This window comes from Archocentrus centrarchus, chromosome 3 (genome assembly GCF_007364275.1).
Source record: "Archocentrus centrarchus isolate MPI-CPG fArcCen1 chromosome 3, fArcCen1, whole genome shotgun sequence".
Lineage (NCBI taxonomy): Eukaryota > Metazoa > Chordata > Actinopteri > Cichliformes > Cichlidae > Archocentrus > Archocentrus centrarchus.
Genome location: NC_044348.1, coordinates 34,911,991 through 34,934,194, shown reverse-complemented (window position 1 = coordinate 34,934,194; position 22,204 = coordinate 34,911,991). Strand labels below are relative to the sequence as shown.

The 22,204-nt window shown below is 46.4% G+C and overlaps 1 protein-coding gene across 2 annotated transcripts in view; it reads left to right on the top strand.

Annotated features, from left to right (window-relative positions):
• The window catches only part of vps13c (vacuolar protein sorting 13 homolog C), a 48,908-nt gene extending 27,274 nt beyond the window's left edge, over positions 1 to 21,634 (top strand). The window contains exons 51-86 of one of the 2 annotated variants that reach the window (XM_030726388.1): positions 243 to 496; positions 1,288 to 1,514; positions 1,786 to 1,878; positions 1,990 to 2,223; positions 2,309 to 2,440; positions 2,693 to 2,782; positions 3,267 to 3,422; positions 3,527 to 3,791; positions 3,873 to 4,033; positions 4,149 to 4,270; positions 4,838 to 5,135; positions 5,255 to 5,644; positions 5,896 to 6,000; positions 6,215 to 6,364; positions 6,596 to 6,721; positions 6,799 to 6,932; positions 7,148 to 7,274; positions 8,252 to 8,487; positions 9,735 to 9,879; positions 9,973 to 10,113; positions 10,191 to 10,272; positions 10,371 to 10,440; positions 11,164 to 11,275; positions 11,352 to 11,465; positions 11,824 to 11,954; positions 12,111 to 12,192; positions 12,442 to 12,555; positions 12,639 to 12,714; positions 12,823 to 12,986; positions 13,067 to 13,112; positions 14,159 to 14,282; positions 17,052 to 17,166; positions 20,058 to 20,149; positions 20,231 to 20,354; positions 20,478 to 20,558; positions 20,844 to 21,634. In XM_030726388.1, coding sequence (XP_030582248.1) covers positions 243 to 496; positions 1,288 to 1,514; positions 1,786 to 1,878; positions 1,990 to 2,223; positions 2,309 to 2,440; positions 2,693 to 2,782; positions 3,267 to 3,422; positions 3,527 to 3,791; positions 3,873 to 4,033; positions 4,149 to 4,270; positions 4,838 to 5,135; positions 5,255 to 5,644; positions 5,896 to 6,000; positions 6,215 to 6,364; positions 6,596 to 6,721; positions 6,799 to 6,932; positions 7,148 to 7,274; positions 8,252 to 8,487; positions 9,735 to 9,879; positions 9,973 to 10,113; positions 10,191 to 10,272; positions 10,371 to 10,440; positions 11,164 to 11,275; positions 11,352 to 11,465; positions 11,824 to 11,954; positions 12,111 to 12,192; positions 12,442 to 12,555; positions 12,639 to 12,714; positions 12,823 to 12,986; positions 13,067 to 13,112; positions 14,159 to 14,282; positions 17,052 to 17,166; positions 20,058 to 20,149; positions 20,231 to 20,354; positions 20,478 to 20,558; positions 20,844 to 20,945 — 5,215 coding nt within the window. In that variant the 3' untranslated portion in view covers positions 20,946 to 21,634. The remainder of the gene's footprint in view (positions 1 to 242; positions 497 to 1,287; positions 1,515 to 1,785; positions 1,879 to 1,989; positions 2,224 to 2,308; positions 2,441 to 2,692; positions 2,783 to 3,266; positions 3,423 to 3,526; positions 3,792 to 3,872; positions 4,034 to 4,148; positions 4,271 to 4,837; positions 5,136 to 5,254; positions 5,645 to 5,895; positions 6,001 to 6,214; positions 6,365 to 6,595; positions 6,722 to 6,798; positions 6,933 to 7,147; positions 7,275 to 8,251; positions 8,488 to 9,734; positions 9,880 to 9,972; positions 10,114 to 10,190; positions 10,273 to 10,370; positions 10,441 to 11,163; positions 11,276 to 11,351; positions 11,466 to 11,823; positions 11,955 to 12,110; positions 12,193 to 12,441; positions 12,556 to 12,638; positions 12,715 to 12,822; positions 12,987 to 13,066; positions 13,113 to 14,158; positions 14,283 to 17,051; positions 17,167 to 20,057; positions 20,150 to 20,230; positions 20,355 to 20,477; positions 20,559 to 20,843) is intronic. The other variant, XM_030726389.1, reaches the window with a different exon arrangement.
• The last annotated feature ends 570 nt before the right edge of the window (positions 21,635 to 22,204 follow it).

Genomic DNA, 22,204 nt, shown 5'->3' with positions numbered 1-22,204 from the left:
CCAGCCACCATTTCATTTCAGCTAAACTTCACTTTGGATTCTTCAGTTTTAGTGTCATGTTACTGTAGTTTACTGCAGCTGAGAGGAAACTATACTGCAGTATATTACATTACTGCTGTACATAGTATGCAATATAGTATACTACAGTATACTGACTTTGGTTTTTACAGCAGAAAAATGATTTTGTTGATTTTATTGGCTGCTGCCGGTCAGTAACCATACGCTGTGTTAACCCCCTGCAGGATGGTGAGGCGAAGAGACGAGGACAGCTCAGAGGTCACGATCGATGTGACGTACCGGCAGAGCGCAGCAGAACGGGAGGTGGTGGCTGTTCTGCAGAAGCTCTATCTGTGTGCGAGCGTGGAGTTTCTGATGGCCGTCGCAGATTTCTTCCTGCAGGCTTTGCCGCAGAGTTCAGCTCCAACCACCTCCTCTGCACCGAGCGACAGACTGCAGCTGAGACAGACCGCGGAACCACGAACCGACCCCAAGACCGGTGAGAGCGGGACCCAAAGCCTAGCCGAAGGGAGGGATGGAGGGCCTAAACATATATACTGTATCAACAGGAACATTAAAACCCAAATGCTACGTTTATCTTACAAATAATTTAGCCTGCTCTTCAGTACAGAAGGAAGTCTGTCCTCCAGCTCTGTGGGTGCACCTGGCTAACCATGCTTGCTAGCATTAGCTGATAGCACAGTGCTCATCACACTATGGTCGATTATGGCTCCTGAAAGATGGAAACAATCAAAAATCTGAAGCGGAAGCTTCAATATGTAGAGTACACAATGATGATGATGTCACAGTGGTTATGTCCATCTTTCATATACAGTCTGTAGAGACTGACTTGCTTTTGGGGCCAGCCTGAAGAGATCATTTGAGGAGCTGCAAAAAAAAAAAAAAAAATTGCTTTGGCCTAATTTTGTCCAGAAATTGTGTCCTAGTTAAGCAGACGTTAGCCCTGGAGAATGGGTTTCAATTCTGAATAAATCCAGGTCATTTTTAGTGTGTTTGGTGGGAGGGGCTTATAACAGAAAGTGCAAATAAATAACTCAGATTACTGCGAATGAGTTGCACTCCAAATGCTACTCTGTGAGGTCAGAAGTGTATCAGTCTATAACCGTAGTAGGAGCACGGCCCCTGTTTTTGACCACTCAAGATCGTGATCTGCTCCATCTGCGGCAGCGATAAGAACAAGGCCGACCTAAAGCGATGTTTCCAGGTATCCAGACGACCTTCAGAATCAGAAAGTAAGAACAGAAATAAAAATTCTCTCTCACTCTTCAGCCTCCACAGTGAAGACTCGTCTTCGGGCGGTGGTTGTCGACCCAGAGGTGGTGTTTGTGGCCAGCCTGATGAAGGACGACGCCCCGGCCCTCGTGGCCTCATTTCAGTGCGACTTCACTCTGCAGGCCGAGGAGGACGGCACCCAGAACATGAGAGCAAACCTGAGGGAGCTGAAGGTCCTCGCCTGCCCCTTCATCCGAAACAAAGAGGACAAGGGTGTGACCACCGTAAGCTCGAGCTGGTTTTTGCAAGCTTCTCTTCAGCGTTCAGGCTGCAGGTTCTCACTCACAGTTTTATTAGTTCTGTTGGGTTTTTAATGTCAGACACCTTCTAAGCTGCAGTGTTTGAGGATCACTGTGTGGGAGTAAAGCCGCTTGTTCTGCATGACCCCTGAAAATATGGGTAACAGATGAAGTGTCTCACTGTAAGACTGTGTCAGGAAGTAAAGTAATGAGAAATGAACAAAGATGATTAAAGGTATCAGTCTGCGTCCAATAGGTGCTGAGACCTTGTTCAGTCGCCTTGGAAACCAAGACCCTCCCCAATCAGCCTCTGCGGGGCTCGATGACGGTGCAGGAAATCATTATTAAGGTGTGTTCAGTTACGGATCAATAAAACACAACAATCAGACAGATGAAATGCTGCTCAGCTCAGCTGTTGGTGCTGTAACTGTCAGTGAGCCAGAGTGTCTTTAAACCGCAGATCTCGCCATTTATCCTCAACGCCGTGATGACGATAACAGCCGCCATGATGGCGAGGCAGAAGGATGAGCAGAGTGAGGCCTTGAAGCCTGAAGTCGGTAACCTGTGGTCGGTCATGAACATCTACGACTGTAACTACTGGTTCCTGGGAGTGGACCAGGCCACCGAAGTGACCGAGAGCTTCAAAGAACCAGACGGACGCAACGAAGGGGAGAGCTTCGGCATCGAGGTTAAGGTACCGCAGCTCCTTCACAGCTCCAGCTTCTTCAGATTTATTGTAAAAGTTTGTTTCCTTTTGACAAGGTGTTGTTGCCCCCCAGGTGGTCCAGGTGACGCTGGAGTCCGGTTTGGGTCATCGGACGGTCCCTCTACTGCTGGCCGAGTCCTCTTTCAGTGGACTGGCCAAAAACTGGTCTTCTCTGCTACAGCTGAGAGCGGACCTGACGCTGGAGGTGAGAACGCAACCTGAACCCAAACCTGATCCTGAACCTTGGAACGTATATCAGAAATTCCCTCAGAGGGCTCCTAACTGTAGTTTAAGCTGAGGAAGATTTTAGAACAGGAACTCTGACCTCAGAGAGGAGGGGTGGGTGACCCCCACTGGTAGGGATGGCACATAATTTGAAGCATTCCTGCTGGTAATGGAAATAAATGGAATCAAATTCAGCAGCTGACAACAACCCATGATGTCTGACTGTTTCCAGGTGAACTACTTTAACGAGACCCACGCGGTGTGGGAGCCTCTGCTCGAACGGGTCGATGGCGGCAGACGCAGGTGGAACCTGGAGATTGAGGTAAAGCCGTTAGCCGTTAGCTGCCGTTTGTGTTTCCCAGTAAAGAACTACGGTCGTTTGTTCTTAATGAACTTTGTGTAGCTGAGAACCACATCTGACAATAAACTGACTACAGTCAGCACACAAAGGACACACAATTCATCCGCTCCAACTTTAATATGAGTGTCCATCGCTGTGATGACATATTCAAGGAAAAGCATGACCGGCCTGCTTTATGATTATGAAAAACAGCATTTATGAGTTTTCAATAACAAACCTCTGGGATCATTCAGTGTTTGCACTCTTCTAATGATTATAGTAGTCATGGGGTCGTCGGTGTGCGGTTCGCTCAGATCTGCACCAGTGCAAAATATTTCTGGCACTTAGAGTTCAATAAAATCTGAATGTCTCAGAGGGAATCTGCTCTAATCTGAACGGGACTGACGTTCCCCTGAGTCGCAGCTGAAGCCTGATAAACTCAGTGATGCTGTTTTTGCTCCTGCAGATGAAGAACAACCCGATTCAAGACAAAAGTCCCGTTCATGGAGATGACTTCATATTTCTGCCTGATCCTCGCACTGCCATTAGCATCTGCTCCAAGGACACCATGAACATCACCATCTCCAAGTGCTGCCTCAATGTTTTCCAGAACCTCGCCAAGGTACCGAACAACTACTGATACAGATGACCTATTCCCGTATCAGTACTTATGAACTATTTGAAAAGGAAATCGGAGTGCCGGATAAATACCCTTTCCCTTTTCAGGCGTTCTCAGAGGGAACAGCTTCCACCTTCGATTACTCTCGGAAGGAGAAGGCCCCCTTCACCATTAGAAACTCTCTGGGAATTCCCCTCATCATGGAGCACAGTGCCAACTTGAGGCTGGTGGGATCTCTGGGGCAGGGGAAACTACATGAGCTGCCGGTGGATCAAAACATGGATCTGGAGCACTCCGTGTTCGAACCGGCATCCAGAGGCAAACTATCAGCTCTTCAGCGGCAAGAGAGCTGCCTGTTCAACCTCACCATCGGTCAGATCTCTCCCTCGCTCTGTGTTCCTGCTGCTCTCTTATACTAAGCTTGTGATTGACGGTGTTCCTCTGTCCCTGCAGTGCCCTCAGGATACAGCGAGATCACCAACATCGCTGTGGACAAACCGGGTCGCCGCCTCTACAACATCCGCGGCCCGAATCTGCAGGAGGCCGTTTCTGTGCTGCTGCAGATCGACGCCGACGAAGGCAACAAGGTCATCACCGTTCGCTCGCCGCTGCAGGTCTGAACCACAAACACTCAGAAAAGCCCGACTGAATGCTCCGATTGTTAACGAGGAGTGATTAGAAGAAGCAGAGCAGCTCCATTTATGAGCAATGACTGTTTGTGTTTCTTAGATAAAGAATCATTTCTCAGTGCCGTTCACTATCCTGAAGTACTCGCCGCAGTCCAGAAGTCTGCAGGCTATCGGACGCGCCGACCCGGAGACGGAGTTTCACGTCACCTTAGAAACATACAGGTAGAGCCGCACCGCCTGGTTCAGGTGCTGCATGCAGTGCCAAATACTGTTCCACCATTCAAAGGTTTGGGGTCACTTTAAGATGTTCTTTAAAGAAAAGCCATCATCATAAAGTGGGAGACTGACAATACCATAAATTACTTTAGTTTTTTCATCTACATACACATAAATAAGCCCTTTTTAGCATCCAGCAGCACTTTGTCTTACCTCACACAAGTCTATAGTATTAAAAAATTCTGATTGTCATTACAAAACCTCGTTTACTACAATGTAGCAACACACAAAAACTGTTTTGCTCTTTAGACGTAAGTTTGGATGAGTGTTATAACCTTTGTGGGTTTGACATGATTTCCATCTGCATCGGCGAACACCTCGAGCAGGCGCTCCAACCGACAGCCGTTTGAGTACTTAAGGGATAGTTTGCCTTAAAGGCCAAACTCCTGCTTATCTGCAGATCTTTTTTCTGAAGCTCTCTGTGAGCTCTGTTATGTGGTACTGTGAGCAGCTCCAGGTGCCTCCTCAGATGTTCAGGAGGTGATGGGAGTCTTAACTTCCTCCTTCCTGCAGATCTCAGCTGTTTTTGCAGCCAGCGGGAGAGCTGAATGGTCGGTACGGTCCATCCTCCACCTGCATATCCTGGAAGGAGCAGGTGCACCGCAGCTTGGAGGTGTGTTCAGTCCTGCAGTGTCCTGCGTCCGAAAGCAGCCTGCTGCCGCTGATGGTCAGCACGGTGGCTGTCCCCGACGACCTGCGACACATCGCCAGCCACGGAGAAGAGGATTGGGACCCCGCCTATGTCATCCATCTCCATCCAATGGCCACGCTACGCAACCTGCTGCCCTACACCATCTGCTACATGATGGAGGTACGACAAAGAGTCTTACTGGGGTCACATCATACAAGGAAATATGTTTTATAAGCTAATGAAAACTAGGCTGGCTGCTGTGACGTAATCGGGTCTGACCTGATGTGTTTCATCTGCAGAGCTCAGCAGACAGCTCTGAGCTTCAGGAGGGCAGCACGTCCGACCTGCTGAACGCTCGGGTCTCAGGGGAGATTGTGTCGCTGGTGCTGATCAAGTATCAAGGACGCAACTGGCACGGACACATTCGGATCGAAAAGGAAATGCCGGAGTTTTTGGCCATCTGTCTCACCTGCGACTCGGACATGAACATGACGGTGGACATCAACGTTCACGTGAAGAGGACCGCGAGCCGCCTGCTACTGTCGCTCTTCAGTCCGTACTGGATCATCAACAAGACGTCCCGAGTGCTGCAGTACAAAGCCGAGGACGTCTGCGTCAAGCACCCGGCCGACTACCGAGACATCATCCTGTTCTCCTTCAAGAAGAAGAACGTGTTCAGCAAGTGCAAGGTGAGAAACACCTGGACGTGCTCACCTGTCGAGACTTTAGGCTTGAAACAAGGTTCTTAATTAGTGTTTTTATTATCTTAAACAACACCCATGTTTTTGTACCCTTTCAGGTGAGATCCTAAATACATACCTGAATATTTGGATTCTTACTAACGCCTTTATTTGGCATCAAAGAAATCCATCTGTATTCTATGATAATAAAGTGGATTTTATCACACATGAACTTTCGTTTTGTCGTGATTGTGTTGCAGCTCCAGCTGTGCGTCTCCACCAGTTCCTGGTCCGATGGGTTTTCTCTGGACACGGTGGGGAGTTACGGCTGCGTTCGTTGTCCTGCCAACCACATGGATTTCTTGGTAACTTTTTTTTTCCTTTTAGTCAAACTTTGCTGATAAATTATTGAACCTGAGTGTTCAGTGTTTCTGCCTTTCTGTGGTTTAGATCCTCGTCCACCACAAGCTTGTTGTGGAGCTTCTAAATGTGTCCCGTTCTTCTTCTGATGGACATTTTTATAAAATGATCATCGGCTGTGATCTGATTTGGTTCCATACTTTGCGTTTCTGTGTGCAGGTGGGTGTCAGTATCCAGATGAGCAGTTTTAACCTGAGCAGGATCGTCACCATGAGTCCTTTCTACACTCTGGTGAACAAGTCGTCCTATGAGCTGGAAGTGGGAGAAGTGAGCAGCCAAACCAAGTGGCACTACATCTCCTCCACTGAGGTGAATGAAGCTGATGTTCAGAACAAGCAGGTCTCACTCACACGAGCGAGACTGAAGTCAGGAAACCAAAGATGATAAAAAAAACACGCCCAGTAGTTTTTCGAAGGCCTGTTGAAGGTTGAGACCTGGTTTTGAGTTTTTTGGAGACCAGCTTTTCAGTTCTGATCCTTGTTGTCTTTACCAAACTGCTTCTGTTACTATAATGGTTATAATTGTGTTGTTGTGGTGCAGTGCCTCCCTCTGTGGCCGGAGAACGGCTCGGGGAAATTGTGCGTCCGTGTCGTCGGGTCTGACTCCTCCTCCGAGTCCTTCTTCTTCAATAAACAGGACAGCGGCACCCTGCTGAGGACGGATATGGTCGGTGTCCGTCACACCAGTAACATCAGACAGACTCACAGTTTGGTACAGGTTTCTAAACGAGTGTGTGTTTTCAGTGCGGGGGCATCATCGTGGACGTCAACCTCTCCAATCACTCCACTGTCATCAGCTTCACTGATTATTATGAAGGTGCAGCTCCTGCCCTGCTAGTTAACCACACACCCTGGGCCACCATCAGCTACTGTCAGAGGTCAGAGGTCAACACACGCTTCACACTCACATCTCACCTCTAGGAGGTGCTTTCGGCCACCAAAACATTTGAAAACAGATGTTTCCCATCGCTGTGAAGACGATGTCTTTATTTTGTATTCCATACTCGTAGCTCTGCCCTGTTTTTGATTATCGCTCCATGCAGTGACGTTTCTGTTCCCGCTGGAAACATAACTACTCACCGTTTCCTTTCAGCGGCTCGTCGGTGGTTCACCAGTTGAAACCCAGCGAGGCTCGGCAGTTCGCGTGGGACGACCCGACAGGAGTCCGCAAGTTGTGCTGGAGATGTAACGATAATTCAGGAGAGCTGGATCTGCTGAAGGTCTGACTCATCTGCTTTTTATTCAAGTTAACAGGACACTGTGTGTGTGTGTGACGGTAATATGACAACATGGCCGTCATCGGTGGCGGCGGCGACTGTTCCACAAAAACGTTAACGTGGGCCGTAACTCGATCTATGTGACCTAGGATGTTCAAATTCACATCATAGATGTATACTGTTCAGGCCAGACCCATCAAGCTTCACACACTGCCACAGTACTTTTTTTATGCCAGAATCCAGTTTGTAGCGGTGCAGCACGTTAGTAAAGCTGGCCCTTGGTTTGAGATGAATTAATAGTGGAAGAGTCAGATATCTCCCAGGGTCCACTTACTAGCTTTTTGTGGAGCTTTCAGTGATGTCTTTACAACAGCTGAACAGTTTTCATCCTCAGAAAAATGACATTTTCAGTTTGTTGTGACCAAATAAATCAGATGGAACAAAATTGAAAAATGTAAAGGACCAAAAACATAACCCTGAGGAACACCACAAACATTTATACTGGCCACAGCTGCTGCTGTACAGCTAAATATGACCATAGATGTAAAAGGTCAGTTTAAGTTCAGGTTCAGAAAAATGAAGACAAGTTGTAAATGCCTTAAACCTGCATTATTTTTAATGGCCACCAGGGCTGGCTGCCAGAGGTCTGATGGTACAGAAGTAGAAAATGAGCCAGTATGTGTCTAACTCCAGTATACATATCCTCGATGAGGTTATGGTCTCAGTTACTACTTTCACAGGATGTTGTTTTTTTATGGTCCTACTAGAGTCAAGGAGAATAAAGCAGTCACCAGGCCAATCACTGCTCTCTGTGGGTCCACCTGTTTTAAAGGTGTTATGGTGCAGAGACCTGCATTGTGGTTCCTGTGAGATTTAAGGCTGCAAACCTAAATCAAACTCTTGGTGCTGGCTTCTCACAAACATCATGAAATCCAGAATAAAGCTCATCGTCTCCTCACAGCCAATCTGTGTTCGTTTAGGATGATGTGGGTCAGTTTTCCTACGACAGCCGGTCTCAGATCCACTGGGTTTCCTTCCTGGATGGACGCCAGCGGGTGCTGATATTTACTGAGGACGTTGGGGTGGTGACGAAGGCTCGACAGGCCGAGGAGCTCGAGCAGTCCGAACAGGAAGTAAAAGTGTCGTTGCAGAACCTCGGATTGTCGCTGATCAACAACAGCAAGCGGCAGGAGATCGCGTACATCGGCATCACCAGGTAAACATTACCAGAGGGGTTTACAAGGTCCCATTTCCAGGCTTTTCCACATGAGCTGGCTCAGCAGAGCCTAAAACTGCTATCACAATGCCACAGTGGTAGCTTTCTGCTTTCATTAGGTCATTTATTTGGCTCTTCCTCCTTACAAAATCAGCCAACCCAGTGCCATCTACTGAAGTCCAGAGCAGCAAAATACAGCTAAGAAACATAACTGTGTGAAATTATAGGTGAATATATTTATGTTGCTCTCAGTGTAGCTGTTTTTTAGTTTTTAGTGTGAGCTGCACATCATCCATCCATCCATCCATCCATCCAGATCTGGGTCAGAGCAGTACAAACAGGCCCAAACCTCCCTCTGCCCAGCCACCACCTCCTGCTCTTCTGATGGGTTGATGAGGTGTTACTCTGGGTCTCCTCTCGGCTGGATATGCCTGGAAACGCCTCATCCAGGAGGCGTCCAGGATGCCTTCTGCTCAGATGCTTGAACCACCTTAGCTTTGAGCTCCTCACCCTCTCTCTGAGGCTGAACCTGGACACCCATTGGAAGGAAGCTGATTTCTGCTGCCTGTACCTGTGAGCTTATGTATTCAGTCACTCCTGACAGCTTCCTGCAGGTGAGAGTAAGAATGACAAGTAGGTCAACCCGTCCATTTTTAGCTTTGCCTTCAGGCTCAGCTCTCTTTTTACCACCGTCGGGCTGCACCTGTTTATGCAGGGGTAAAATGAACTGTAGGCTTTAAACGGTGGATTTGGGTTGCAGGATAGTTGTTGCCCCATGAACGGGAGTTCAGATATCCTCAGGATCTTGATAACGAGTGCTCAACTACAGTAATGTGGCCATCATACCTGACAGCTGTGGTGAAAACAGAGCAGAGGAGCTTTTGATTTACCCTCACCTGCGGTCATGAGGTCTGGGTAGTGACCAAAGGAAGAAGATCACAGATACACGAGTGTGAAATGAGCTTCCTCCATCGGGTGGCCTCAGCTTTAGAGAGAGAGTGAGGAGCTGCTCCTGGACGCCTCCCTCTGGAGGTTTTCTCAGCATGCTCAGCTGGGAGCAGACCAGATCTCACTGGAGATATTATATGTGTGTCTTCTCTGGTCTGGGAACACCTCAGGACCCCGAGGAAGAACTGGAAAGCGAAACATGCTTAAGAAGTGGAGACATGTCAGTTTGGCAGTGCGTGCAGTTTGTGCTGCTCAGCTGTGTGCTGTTGTGTCACTGACTTTGTGTGTTTGTGTCGCAGCTCAGGCGTCGTTTGGGAAATGAAGCCAAAGAATCGCTGGAAGCCGTTCAATCACAAGAACATCAACCTGCTGGAGAAAGCCTACCAGAGTCAGCTGAGCGGGAACACGGGCGGAGGATGGGTCAGGCTGGACAACAACCTGGAGGTGAGAGGTCACACACGCACACCCCATTCACACACAGTTTCAGTCATTTGTCCATTGAACTGAGGGAGAGGCTGTGATGTCACTGGTTCTCAGGTGAACCTCAGCGGACCCACCATGATGATGCGTCAGCCGTTTTCCTGCCAGGTGAGGAGGAACTTCCTGTCTGGGATCCAAGTGGAGTTCAAGCAGTCGGTGCACCAGCGCAGCCTGAGAGCCCAGCTGTACTGGCTGCAGGTAAACACCTGGACACACCTGGACACACCTGCTCAGGAATACGCTGTCTTCTGTGACTGACATGATTTTGTGTGCAGGTGGACAATCAGCTTCCAGGTGCCATCTTCCCCATCGTCTTCAATCCAGTTCCTCCTCCAAAGTCCATCGTTCTGGACTCAGGTGAAATCTTCTGACCTTCTTCAAACCTTTGATCAAACTCCTGATCTGATGGTTGCCATGGTGAACAGAGTCTCTAACTCTGCTTCCTGTCTCCACAGAGCCAAAACCCTTTATTGACGTGTCCATCATCACCAGGTTCAACCAGCACAGCAACGTCATGCAGTTCAAGTGAGTAAGAACCGGTTCACCAAAGGACCTTCAGGTTCTGCTGCAGTGGTTGGTCTCTGGACTGTGAAGCCTCGGTGTAAGCTCTTTGGTTGGAGTCAGAAGGAACCACATCAGGACAAGAGTGCTGATATCACACTCAGAGACTGAGCTGGTTCCATGAGCAGTACAGGTGCAACATATGGATGCAGATATTTACTAATTAGTGTCAAGAAACAGGCTGATTCAATATTGTAATTTTACTCACTAAATCTAGAGCGCAGACTTGTCCTGTTAACACACAGAAAGCCATATTATTTTTCGGTAACTGGATTAAAATGTTGCAAACGCAGTAAAGCAGAGCTGAGGCCCCGTGTCAGCATCAGTCTGCCATTCAAAGCAGCCGCTCTAACCTGAAGCCTTAATAAAGTTTAAACAGGTGAATTATAGAAGGAAACATCAACCATAACAAAGAGGCGGTAAGTGTGGCGCACAGGAGATGAGATCAAATTTACCATAAGGACACGAGGAGCTGGGACTGGTGTGTACTTACTGCTGATTTAGAAAACTGTTGTTAATTTCCCTTTGCTCATGTGTGTACTCTTTCTAAAATTAAAACCGAGGAGCCGTTAAACATGAAAGTCAGAATTGTGCTCTGTTTGACCTCTGAATGTTTGACCTCTGAATGTTTGACCTCTGTGATTCGAGAGCTCAGGTAAAGCTTTAGCATGTCTGTGCGTTCTTCAGGTACTTCATGGCTCTGGTCCAGGAGATGGCAGTGAAGATCGATCAGGGTTTCCTGGCAGCCATTTTGGCTCTGTTCACTCCAGCTGTGGACCCTCAAGCTGACAGCAAAAAGGTAGAGCAAGGCAGCAAACTGGGAGTAACTCCGTGACGTGAACAGCACTCGGAGGGTTAACATGTTTGTGTTTCAGCGTGGGCTGATCGAGCAGGATCTGCAGACCCTGCAGGCCGAGCTGATGGAGGCGTCGCTGACGGACACGTCTGGACTCAGCTTCTTCGAATACTTCCACATCTCACCCATCAAGGTGAAGACGCGCAGCTTAAACTCTGCTTTTCGCTCCTGTCAAAATAAAGCTGTAATAACACCTTAAATCACAAAGTCAGCCAGAGTGATGTTTTGATCCAAAATCAGCCTGTAGTGTTAGGAATGCTGCAGAACCCAAGCAAGGATTTATGTATAAAAACCAAGCCGTGGGACAGTCTGCAGGCACAGAGATGGCAGCAGTGATGACAGAGGTGACAAACATAAAGCAGGTCAGCTGCATTCATAGAGAGCAGATCACAGATTTCAGTTCAGTGCAGGATTTAAATGACGTCCACAGTTTTTAAGGAGACGGCGCCGTGTTTCACCTCCACCTCGATGTGTCTGCGTTTGTGTCTCAGCTCCACCTCAGTCTGTCTCTGGGCTCCAGCGGTGACGACTCAGCTGAGGAGACCGCGGCCATTCAGTCTCTGAACCTGCTGCTCAAAAGCATCGGAGCCACGCTGACCGACGTCGACGACATCATCTTCAAGTGAGACTCTCCCTGCTGCTGCGGAGCTACAGAGATGCGTTGTTGGGCCGTAAAGTAGTTCCACGTTTGCCACAGGAAGAGGAAGTGTTTGCTGACCCTGTCACAGTAAAAGTTTGCTTGTCTGTGTTTGACATTTGCCATCTTTGTGTCTATCAGACTGGCCTTCTTCGAGGTGAAGCACCAGTTTTACAGCAGAGATAAGCTGATGTGGGTGGTGACCCGACACTACACCGAACAGGTGAGGTCACCTTGGTTCTTCAGGTCTATCTGCAAGTAAAGCACAGAGAGCTTCAGCCACTTTGAAGGTGTAATTAACCAGAGCACCAGGCAGTCAGAACTGAAGAACAAGAAGTAAATAATAATTCATGCTAAATATTTTGATCGTGTGGACGCGAGTATTAAATTCTGGGCAGTTTGCTTCCTCTTGTACCAAAAGGCTCACGAAGCAGCTTCATTTTAAAAATTTGTCGTATTTTTCTGTCTGCAGTTCTTGAAGCAGATGTATGTTCTGGTTCTGGGTCTGGACGTGCTGGGAAATCCATTTGGACTGATCCGAGGTCTGTCTGAGGGGGTGGAGGCCTTCTTTTACGAGCCTGTCCAGGTAACGCATCACGACCCGAGAAACCAAATCAAGCTGACTGGCAGGAGCGTGCCGATGAAATGAAAGTGGTTTGTGTTTGTCAGGGAGCCGTTCAGGGTCCAGAGGAGTTTGCTGAAGGTTTTGTGATCGGCGTCCGCAGCCTGCTGGGCCACACAGTCGGTAAGAAACTCAGAGGCACGGTGGATGTGAGCAGACCGATTTAACGGCAGCCGTGATGGGTGGTGAGCTGTGCGATCAGGGTCATCAGCAGGCTGATTCCTCTTGCAGGTGGCGCTGCAGGCATGGTTTCCAAGATCACGGGGTCGGTGGGTAAAGGTCTGGCAGCCATCACTATGGATAAAGAGTACCAACAGAAACGGCGGGAGGAGATGAACCGACCGCCCAAAGACTTCGGAGAAAGTCTGGCTAAAGGAGGAAAAGGACTGCTGAAGGTACAGAGTGACGGAGGTCAGAGGTCTTTGTGTCCTGATGGGATCTCGATGTGTTTCAGTGACGGTTTTTGTTTCTGCAGGGAGTCGTTGGCGGAGTAACCGGCATCGTCACCAAACCTGTGGAGGGTACAGCTTCCTCTGCTGCAACACCCACACTGCTGCTGCACACGTGCAGTCGCTGTCTGCTAGTCACCAAACGTTCACATCTGCATCATCTGTAATGCACTCATCAGGTTTTAGAGTTTTTGCCCACTTACAGAATAAGGGGAAAAAAAAGTCCTAAATTCGGTTTTATGTTCACAGCAACAGTCGCATCAAGGTGCTGTGTACTCTAAAGACCCCACAGTATTAGAGAGAAATCCCCAACAATTAGATGACCCCCAGTGAGCAGCATTTGGAGACAGTGGGAAGGAAAAACTCTCTTTTAACAGGAAGAAACCTCCAGCAGAACCAGGCTCAGGGAGGGGGGGGGTCAGAGATTAATAATTACTAATGCTGGTGCTAAATGCTAATGCTAATGCTGGTAAATCTCATGGTGCATAAACACGTGGAGTGTGAAGAAGAAACGCTCGGTGCATCTTGGGTGCATGACTACACTTTGTCTCTTGGACAGATATGCAAATGAGTGCATATTTAATGAGGTAATTTGCATATTAGAATTTTGGAAAACTTTTAGTGCGAAAAGTAACTGATATAATGTAACCAGCTGGAGATATTTCATGTGTTACTGAATATTTTAAGGTTCCAGTAAAAATCATTTTAAGTCTTTTTTCTAAAGTTTCTGAGTCAGAAAGTTTTGTTCACAGTTAAGAGGGTAAAAACATTTTGGTCCTAAAATTATGGCAAAATTGATTTTCTTTGGCTGTTGAATTTATTTTTTGACACAAAAAAAGACACAAAAGAATTTTGAACTTTATCCAATATTCAGATTTCTGTGTGAATGTGTGCAAATTGGTACAAATCTAGATATGAATGCGTTATTTCATTAATGTTCAGAAAATGTGTAACTGCAGTGCGTGACCCAGACTAACCTGAATCTGGCTGTGAACATTTGTGTGTGTCTGTCTCCTGCTGTCTCTACTTCCTGTGTCCCAGAAACACTAAAAGCCAAACCTGCACAGATCCTCGGAGCTGAGCGTGGACAGCTTACCTCTCTCCCTCTTTATCTGCAGGAGCGAAGAAGGAGGGAGCGGCCGGTTTCTTTAAGGGGATCGGTAAAGGTCTGGTGGGGGTGGTCGCCCGGCCAACAGGCGGCATCGTGGACATGGCCAGCAGCACCTTCCAGGGCATCCAGAGGTATTTGCTTCAGGCTTCAGTCTGTGTGCAGTTTTTGTTTTACTCGTACTTTGTTTCCAGTATTTTGCAGACTGAAGGACTTCCTGTGTTTTCTGTGTGCTTCCTAATGTGTTGTCTGTCTGCTCTGTTCTTCTTGTCTGCTCACTAATTTTCACGTTTTCTGCTTTTGTTTTCTGTCTCGTGTCGTCGTTGCCGGGAGTTTTGTTCTTTCTTTACGTGCTGTTTGGTGTGTGAGTATTTCACATGAAGCATGTTAAAGCTGAACTCCTGTATTCACTGCCTGCGTGATGTCAGCTGTCTCAGAGTGCAGTTATAGCTGTGATACGGAGGTTCAGGACGGGTTTGTCCTCTGTATCTGTTGGATGGCATCGTTGTGTGATTGTGGCAGCAGATAAAACCTGATCAGACCGGGTGAAGCAGTGATGGGGGGGGTTGAGCTTTAACCTGTAGCACTTTGGCGTTTGCATGTTGACTGTTGCAGCAGATGGACGGTAAGTCGCTGCATCGTGTCAAGACTTTAAACTGATTTGTGCTCATCATCATCATCCATCAGTCCACCACTGCTGCCCCCTCCCCTTTGTTACACCCCTCAGCTTGTTGCAGCATTGTGATTCAAAAGGTCACGACCCTGAGGAGAGCCACAGGTCCTGCTGGTACGGGGAGATGAGGAACTTTTGATCAGCGCTCCTTTTATCACTTTATTAAAAGTGTTTCCTGCAGTCAGATCGTGATAAATGGAAAACCGTCGTCTGCCTGGTCCCTGCAGTTCCACTTCCTTTGTTTCCCCCACACAGACTTTACTTAAGCAAGTCACCAGCATATGCTACCAACCACCCAGGTACTCTGCTCTTGTTCCTTCACTGTGGGTTTACTACACAGTCATAATATTCATATTCAGTTAATATTAAACATAATACTAAGGGTACCATCACTTTTCTCCGGGCCGGTTTCATTTGTTTTTTACTAAAATTAAATAATAATAATGATAATCATCATAATTCAAAAGCAATATCTGATTATCATGAGTTAATTTTAAGTAAATTTTTATTTTTATTTAAACATCTGTGACCTGCAGGAACCTCTGACCTGCCGCTCGCTGTCAATCTCCACAGAAACGCTGAGAAACCAGCTTCACCTGCTCTCTCCTCAGGGATTGGCTGGCTGAATGGTCACATGGTTCTGCCATGCCTGAGTTTGGCACCTTGGTTAATACAGACTGTAAAGAGAGACTAACGGCCACAGTGTGGTTGTGTGTTTGTGGTGAAGCTGCATCAAAGAGAAAACTGCTCTGTGTTTAAATATGTGACATGAAAACCACAGTAATATTTTAAAATACTAGTTAATACTTCATAATTCCATCTACATAGTACATCCTGAATAAAAATATATATGCAGGTGTTACAAATACAAAGCAACAGGTGGCAAATTACAGGAAAATAATAAAACGTATCTTATGAAGGTTCTGGGCCGACAACAGTTTGAGTCTCGTATCAGAAGCTCTGCTGCAGGGATGCAAATCATTCCTCCAACATTCATATTCATCACAGCCCCCCCCCAGTGTAATGGTCCAGTTTTGGGGTGCAGGCTTCAGCTGTCGTCGTTAATGTCTGTTGTATTCAAATATAAGACAGTAGGAGAGACTCCAGCACAGTTCTTCAGTTCTTGTAAACCTTTGAAAAATTGTTACCTTTAATTTTTTTTTACATAAAATCAGAGATTTGTTCATTTGCAGACAGAATATTAAAAACATTTAACGATAAAAACACTTATTCTAATGAATCTGTCGCCTCGAGAGCCTGCTTCTGTTCCCAAAACGTTTCCTCAGTGAATTTCTCCCTCCTCTGTGCGGAGGAGCCATCTGTCATGTGACGCGTCCGTCACGTCACGATAACCTGTTGACTGTTGTTGTTTCACGCTGTCACTGTAGAGGTCACCAGAGGTGAGAGATCACACCTGACTGAAGCTCCTCGCAGCATCGTGTGCATTACAAATGAACCTGCTTCACTCTGAATGTGCTTCAGGTCTGAACCTCAGTTTGTTCCAAAACTGCCGCCTGCTTTCCAGAAAGGTTGGGACAAACGGGAAACATTTAAAATCCATATTTGATTGAAAATAGACAAAAGACGACGTATCAAAGGTGGAAACGCAGAAAGGTTTTCTGAGTTCGATGAAGCCGGAGCAACAAACACTGGAAGGTTCTGACCAACGAGTGTGATCAGCGATGAACCAGCAGGCTGGTAAATACAGTAGTTCCACAATTCAGGGAAAAAGTGAAACAAAGAATGAATTTGAGGATTTCCTCGTCTTCAGGTTACATGAGTCCCTCCGGTCTGCTGACGGCAAAACGAACACTTCTGAACGTCATCATCAAAACTATTTGACTTATTGTGTTTACAGACAGAAAAAGTGCAACATTGTTGCAGCGAGTAACTGAGCAAGAGCAGAAACTATTTCCAAAAACAGTGTAAAAATGTCCTCATTTTCAATCTTATGTCTTTTTAATATTTTCAGTGTAATACGGACTTTAAATGTTTGCACATAATTGCTTCCTGTGTTTGTGTCCACTTTGTACCAACTGTTTTGGAAATGGGGCTGTAGCCGATCCGGATCTCAGGGCCCACTTTCAGCATGCCGACTTTCACGATGCTTCAACTTCAGTTCCATGAAGTTAATGAGCTTCAGCAGGACGACATAACGAGTCTGTTTCAGTCTCAGGTTTCAGGAGTCGATGGTCACGCAGGTCTTTGTTCTCCCGTGCTGTGATTTCAGGGCGGCCGAGTCGACAGAAGAAGTGACCAAACTTCGGCCGGTGCGTCTGATCAGGGAGGACGGGATCATCAGGCCGTATGACCTGACGGAGTCGCAGGGATTCGACCTTTTCCAGGTTTGATCACTTTGACTGTTTTCCTCTATAACGACCTGCCGCCGCTTCCTGAGAGGAAGCAGGTGCGGCCTCTGCTGCTAAAAACAAAAACAGTTCAGGTCTGAACAAACTGCAGATACTCACACATTCACTGCAGCGTGGCCCCTCTGAGGACACGCCCCGCCCACCACACACTGATCGGTCCAGCAGCATAAACAGGGCAGATCTGAGCTGCTGGGAAAAAAAACTTCCTTTTGCTGCAAAATTCCTCTAAATATTTAGTTTTTGATCCACGGCTCAGTCACAACATGCTGATACCCCCCCCCCTCCCATTAACATAAATCTAAATGGAAAACTGATCCTGTGTGCAGCGCGCCTGGTGATGTCTGCGTGCTGCACACAGGATAGTTTGCATCAGTTCCCAGTGTTTCTGCTCCTAACCCCCCCCTGTTTTTTTTCTTTTTCTTCTTGTGTCCGTGCCACATGCAGCCTGAGGAGGAATAATCGTGCTTTGGGTGGATCAACTTTATCATTCAAGTGAAAAATTATATTCATTCTGTCTCTGACTAATAAAATGTTTATGGTTTAATTTTCCATCCTATAATATTCTCTAATAATCTATATTTATTGTTATATCCTCATTAATCTCTGGATATTGACATGATTCGGGTTTCTATGCATGCCAGCACTAATCGCTCTCCTCATACCTCAGATATTTTTACATTCAGCTCTCAGTTTGTTACTTTTTCTACACAAAACATTCCTGCTTTTAGTTTTTTATTTCTGTTTATAACCATTTATAAACAATAATTTGTATACTCCCTTTTTGCTTATAGCCATTTATTACATTTTGTTTATTCAGACGAGAACAGCAGGTGGTGGAAATTATTTTACTATGAAGCTGAGACGTGTCTGCTGTAGAGCTTCCCGGTATTTTTGTAACGTTCTGTAGCGTCAGCTCTAAATTCATTCTGAACTTGTATATAAATATGTATTTAATATTGGTGTCTTTGTGATGATATGCTCTTTGTATGATTCAGTCTGCATGACCTCTGACTGTTGTGTTTGTGCTAGCATCACCTCCGAGTGTCTGTCAGCTGAGAGTGTGTCATGTCTGTAATATTTGTGTTTAATAAAAATCTGCTTTTACTCACATAGATGTCAGACAGATGCAAGGTTTGGGGGGGGGGCTCACAGGGTTCATGTTAGCATGTCGTTAGCACACGTCCTGTGCCCGTATCACACACTCACACTCAACAGTAGGTCAAAGGTCAGACACTGATGTTGGAGAGAAGGCCTGGCTCACAGTCTCCGCTCTAATCCATCCCAAAGGTGTTCCATCAGGCTGAGGTCAGGACTCTGTGCAGGCCAGTCAAGTTCTTCCACAGCAAACTGGCTCATCCATGTCTTTATGGAGCTGCTTTGTGCACTGGTGTGCAGTCATGTTGGAACAGGAAGGGGCCATCCCCAAACTGTTCCCACAGAGCTGGAGCATCAAACTGTCCCAAATGTCTTGGTATGCTGAAGCATTCAGAGTTCCTTTCACTGGAACTAAGGGGCCGAGCCCAACTCCTGAAAAACACCCCCACACCATAACCCCCCCTCCACCAAACTTCACACAATGCAGTCAGACAGGTACCGTTCCCCTGGCAACCACCAAACCCAGACTCCTCCATCTGATTGGCAGATGGAGAAGTGTGATTGATCCCTCCAGAGAACACGTCTGCACTGCTCTAGAGTCCAGTGGCGGCGTGCTTTACACCACTGCATCAACACTTTACACCACTGCATCAACACTCTGCATTGAGCTTGGTGATGGAAGGCTTGGATGCAGCTGCCATGGAAACCCATCCATGAAGCTCTCACTGTTCTTGAGCTGATCTGAAGGCCACATGAAGGTTGGAGGTCTGTAGTGATTGACTCTGCAGAAAGTTGGTGACCTCTGTGCACTATGACCCTCAGCATCCTCTGACCCGACTGTGATTTTACGTGGCCTACCACTTCATGGCTGAGCTGCTGTCGTTCCCAATCGCTTCCACTTTGTTATAATCCCACTAACAGCTGACTGTGGAATATTTAGCAGTGACTGGACTTGTTGCACAGGTATCATCCTATCAGGGTACCACGCTGGAACTCACTGAGCTCCTGAGAGCGACCCATTCTTTCACTGATGTTTGTAGAAGTGGTCTGCATGCCTAGGTGCTGGTTTATACACCTGTGGAAGTGACTGGGACACCTGGACTCAGTGATCTGTATGGTGAGTGGATACTGTTGGCACCATCGTGTATTTGTCTCGTGGCATGCCATTTCAGAACCACTGCCATAGACTGTATATAAAGGATGTAACTCTCCAGCCATAAAAAGTGAAGCCAACGTGGAAGTGCCATTCGTTGTAATGGCCAGCAGGGGGCGACTGTATCAAAAAGTCTGTCAGAAAAAGACAACTTCTCACCTCATATATGATCTCTATAAACACTTGCCTGATGAGACTAAGGTCTCATTTGTTAGTTTCATGATCTGTTTGATACAAGGTGATGTTCATCTTGTAAATTATTATCCAGTTAGAACAGGGCATGTTTTAGGACTTGGTCAGGACCTTGATCAGTTTTGTTTCTGAGACAGAACATTGTCTTCCTTATGAAGTCCTGTTTCAAAGAAATAAGATGCCAATGGCATCAAAACTAGAATCCCCAGAATGATGCAACACCCATGCTGGTTCCTCCTTTTACCCCCGAGCCCTGAAGGTTTTAAACTGTTAAATACTTGTGTTTTAACTCAACATCATTCACCAAGGAGCTACGCTGAGCAGTAGAATTAGCCTCGTTCTGTCGCTGTGGACACGACCTGTATGGTTCAGACTGAGGCTGCAGGTGGTCAGTAAATAAAAAGTGGGAGTCTGTTTGTGTTTCCAGCGGTCAGAGATCAAACAGCTGGAGGGTGAAGTGTTCAGAGATCACTGTCAGTATCCTGGACACAGAAAGACCAACATCATCATCACCAACAGGTAAAACCTGCCGTTGTGTTAGTGTTTTTTATAGTGTGCTGTTGTGTCATTGCTTACAGTGTTACTGTTGTTTTTGTCCAGGAGGGTTTTGTGTGTTAAGGAGATAGAATTTGTGGGTCACTTCAACAAAGAGTGGGAATGTTTGTATGAGAACTTCTATCGTCCTCCAGCTGTGATGGGAACTGAACTGAGGATTTACAGCAAGGTAGCAAAATAAACCTTAAACTCCTGTTGATCAGACACATGCTGCATGCCTGCTGTTAAATCAGTGGTTCAAGGTGAGGTCACATCCTCTGAGTGTCTTACGGTTACACGTCTTGTGTCTCAGGAGCAGCAGAAGCTGAAACTGAAGAGAGATGGTCAGGAGCCGGTGAGGAGCATTCAGCTCAAAGACTCTAACACTGCTCAGGTACTGTGTGTGTGTGTGTGTGTGTGTGTGTGTGTGTGTGTGTGTGTGTGTGTGTGTGTGTGTGTGTGTGTGTGGAGTAATGCTGTAAATGCGTAAATGCACTGGGTGAGGCTGCAGCACATTCTGGTCGCACACACTCACCAGTTCCACCAGATGTGCTGCTGACAGCTGTGTTAAACACGGAGCCTCCAGCACATTATTAGCGGAGTTACGGACCGGGCTGCGTGGATGAAGCCTCGGTGCTGGCTTGCAGTGTTTTTGAGTGGTCCCTGTTGTTGCCTACAGAAGCTGCAGACCGCGATATCTGATGCTCAGATGGCACAGCAGCAGCGCCGCATGGCGAGACAGATGTCCCAGCGCTTCCTGAAACCAGGCAACAAGCAGTGAGGTCACTTCCTGTCAGCAGCTGATTCATATGAAATATTTGGAAAGCTTGGAGGAGGTGTCCATATGAACTGTGCATCTGTTCCTTTAAGAACATGTAGAATGATTTGTGCCTGCGTTCAACTGAAACTGTCCAATCAGAGTCGAGGAGGCAGGCAGTGACGCAACACTGTAATCTCTCACTTATGAAACGAAAGGAATCATGGGATTGTAGTTTTCTTTGTTGTTTCAGTCCACAGGAAAAAGTGGGTGCAGCTACTGAAGTTTCATTTTGACTTTGTGTTTCTAAAGAATAAAAAATCAAGTTATTATTTTATTCCTGGCCAGCTGCAATACTGTGTCTGATGATGAAGCCATAAAAACATGTTGCACTAAAAGAACATTTAATCTTATTTTTGTTTATGATGAATGCTGTTGTTCATTTTCAGTTAAAGACAGAGATTAAAATAATTTTCTGTGAAACGCAGTTATTATTAATAATCCCAAAGCATTCTTTGATCAGCGAGTTTGAGCTGCAGATCTTTGTTTAAACTGAACAATGAAAAATGTTTTTCACAAGGAACAAATGAATGTTTACATTGTTTCAATCCTGCTGAAAATGTTCTTTATTTTTTTGTTTTTTGCTGAAACTTTCTTTTTTTTTTGTCTCTGTTAACGTTTGGCCGAAGGTGCATTTATGTTGGAAATTAAAACAAAATACACAAACTTGTAACCTGAATCATTTTCTTTAAGGGCACAGCTGATGTCGGGACGTTAGCGCGTCTCTGAGTTCATGACTGTCAGTTTGTTTCACAGCAGTTCAAATCCGGCTAACTGCTCAAATCAATAATGCTGGATATATAAATAAAGTGCCAACAGTTTTCTTTGGCATGCGCCTGAAGGGCACATTTTAAGACTTTAAAGATAACTGAGGTTAATTTACTTTCTCAGTTAAAAACTATTTAAATATGAAACACTTTAGTCAAAATTTTCGTGGTTAATTGAGATGATCTCTTAAAGCTTTTCAGTGATATCTGTCAGGCCAGCAGGGGGCAGCAGAGACTCTGATCCCTCAGACTGAACCTGGATCAGATTCAGTTTGAGCACGAGAGTGAACTGGGGGAGGTCTAATCCAGTTTACACCACTTTAAAGATTCACCGCCAACTAAAACACAGAGAGGAGAAGAAGAAACGTGTTGACTAATGTGTGTAACAGCTGTTTACAGTACACACACACACACACACTGTGTGAGTCTCTCGCGGCAGGTTGTTGTCATGGTAGT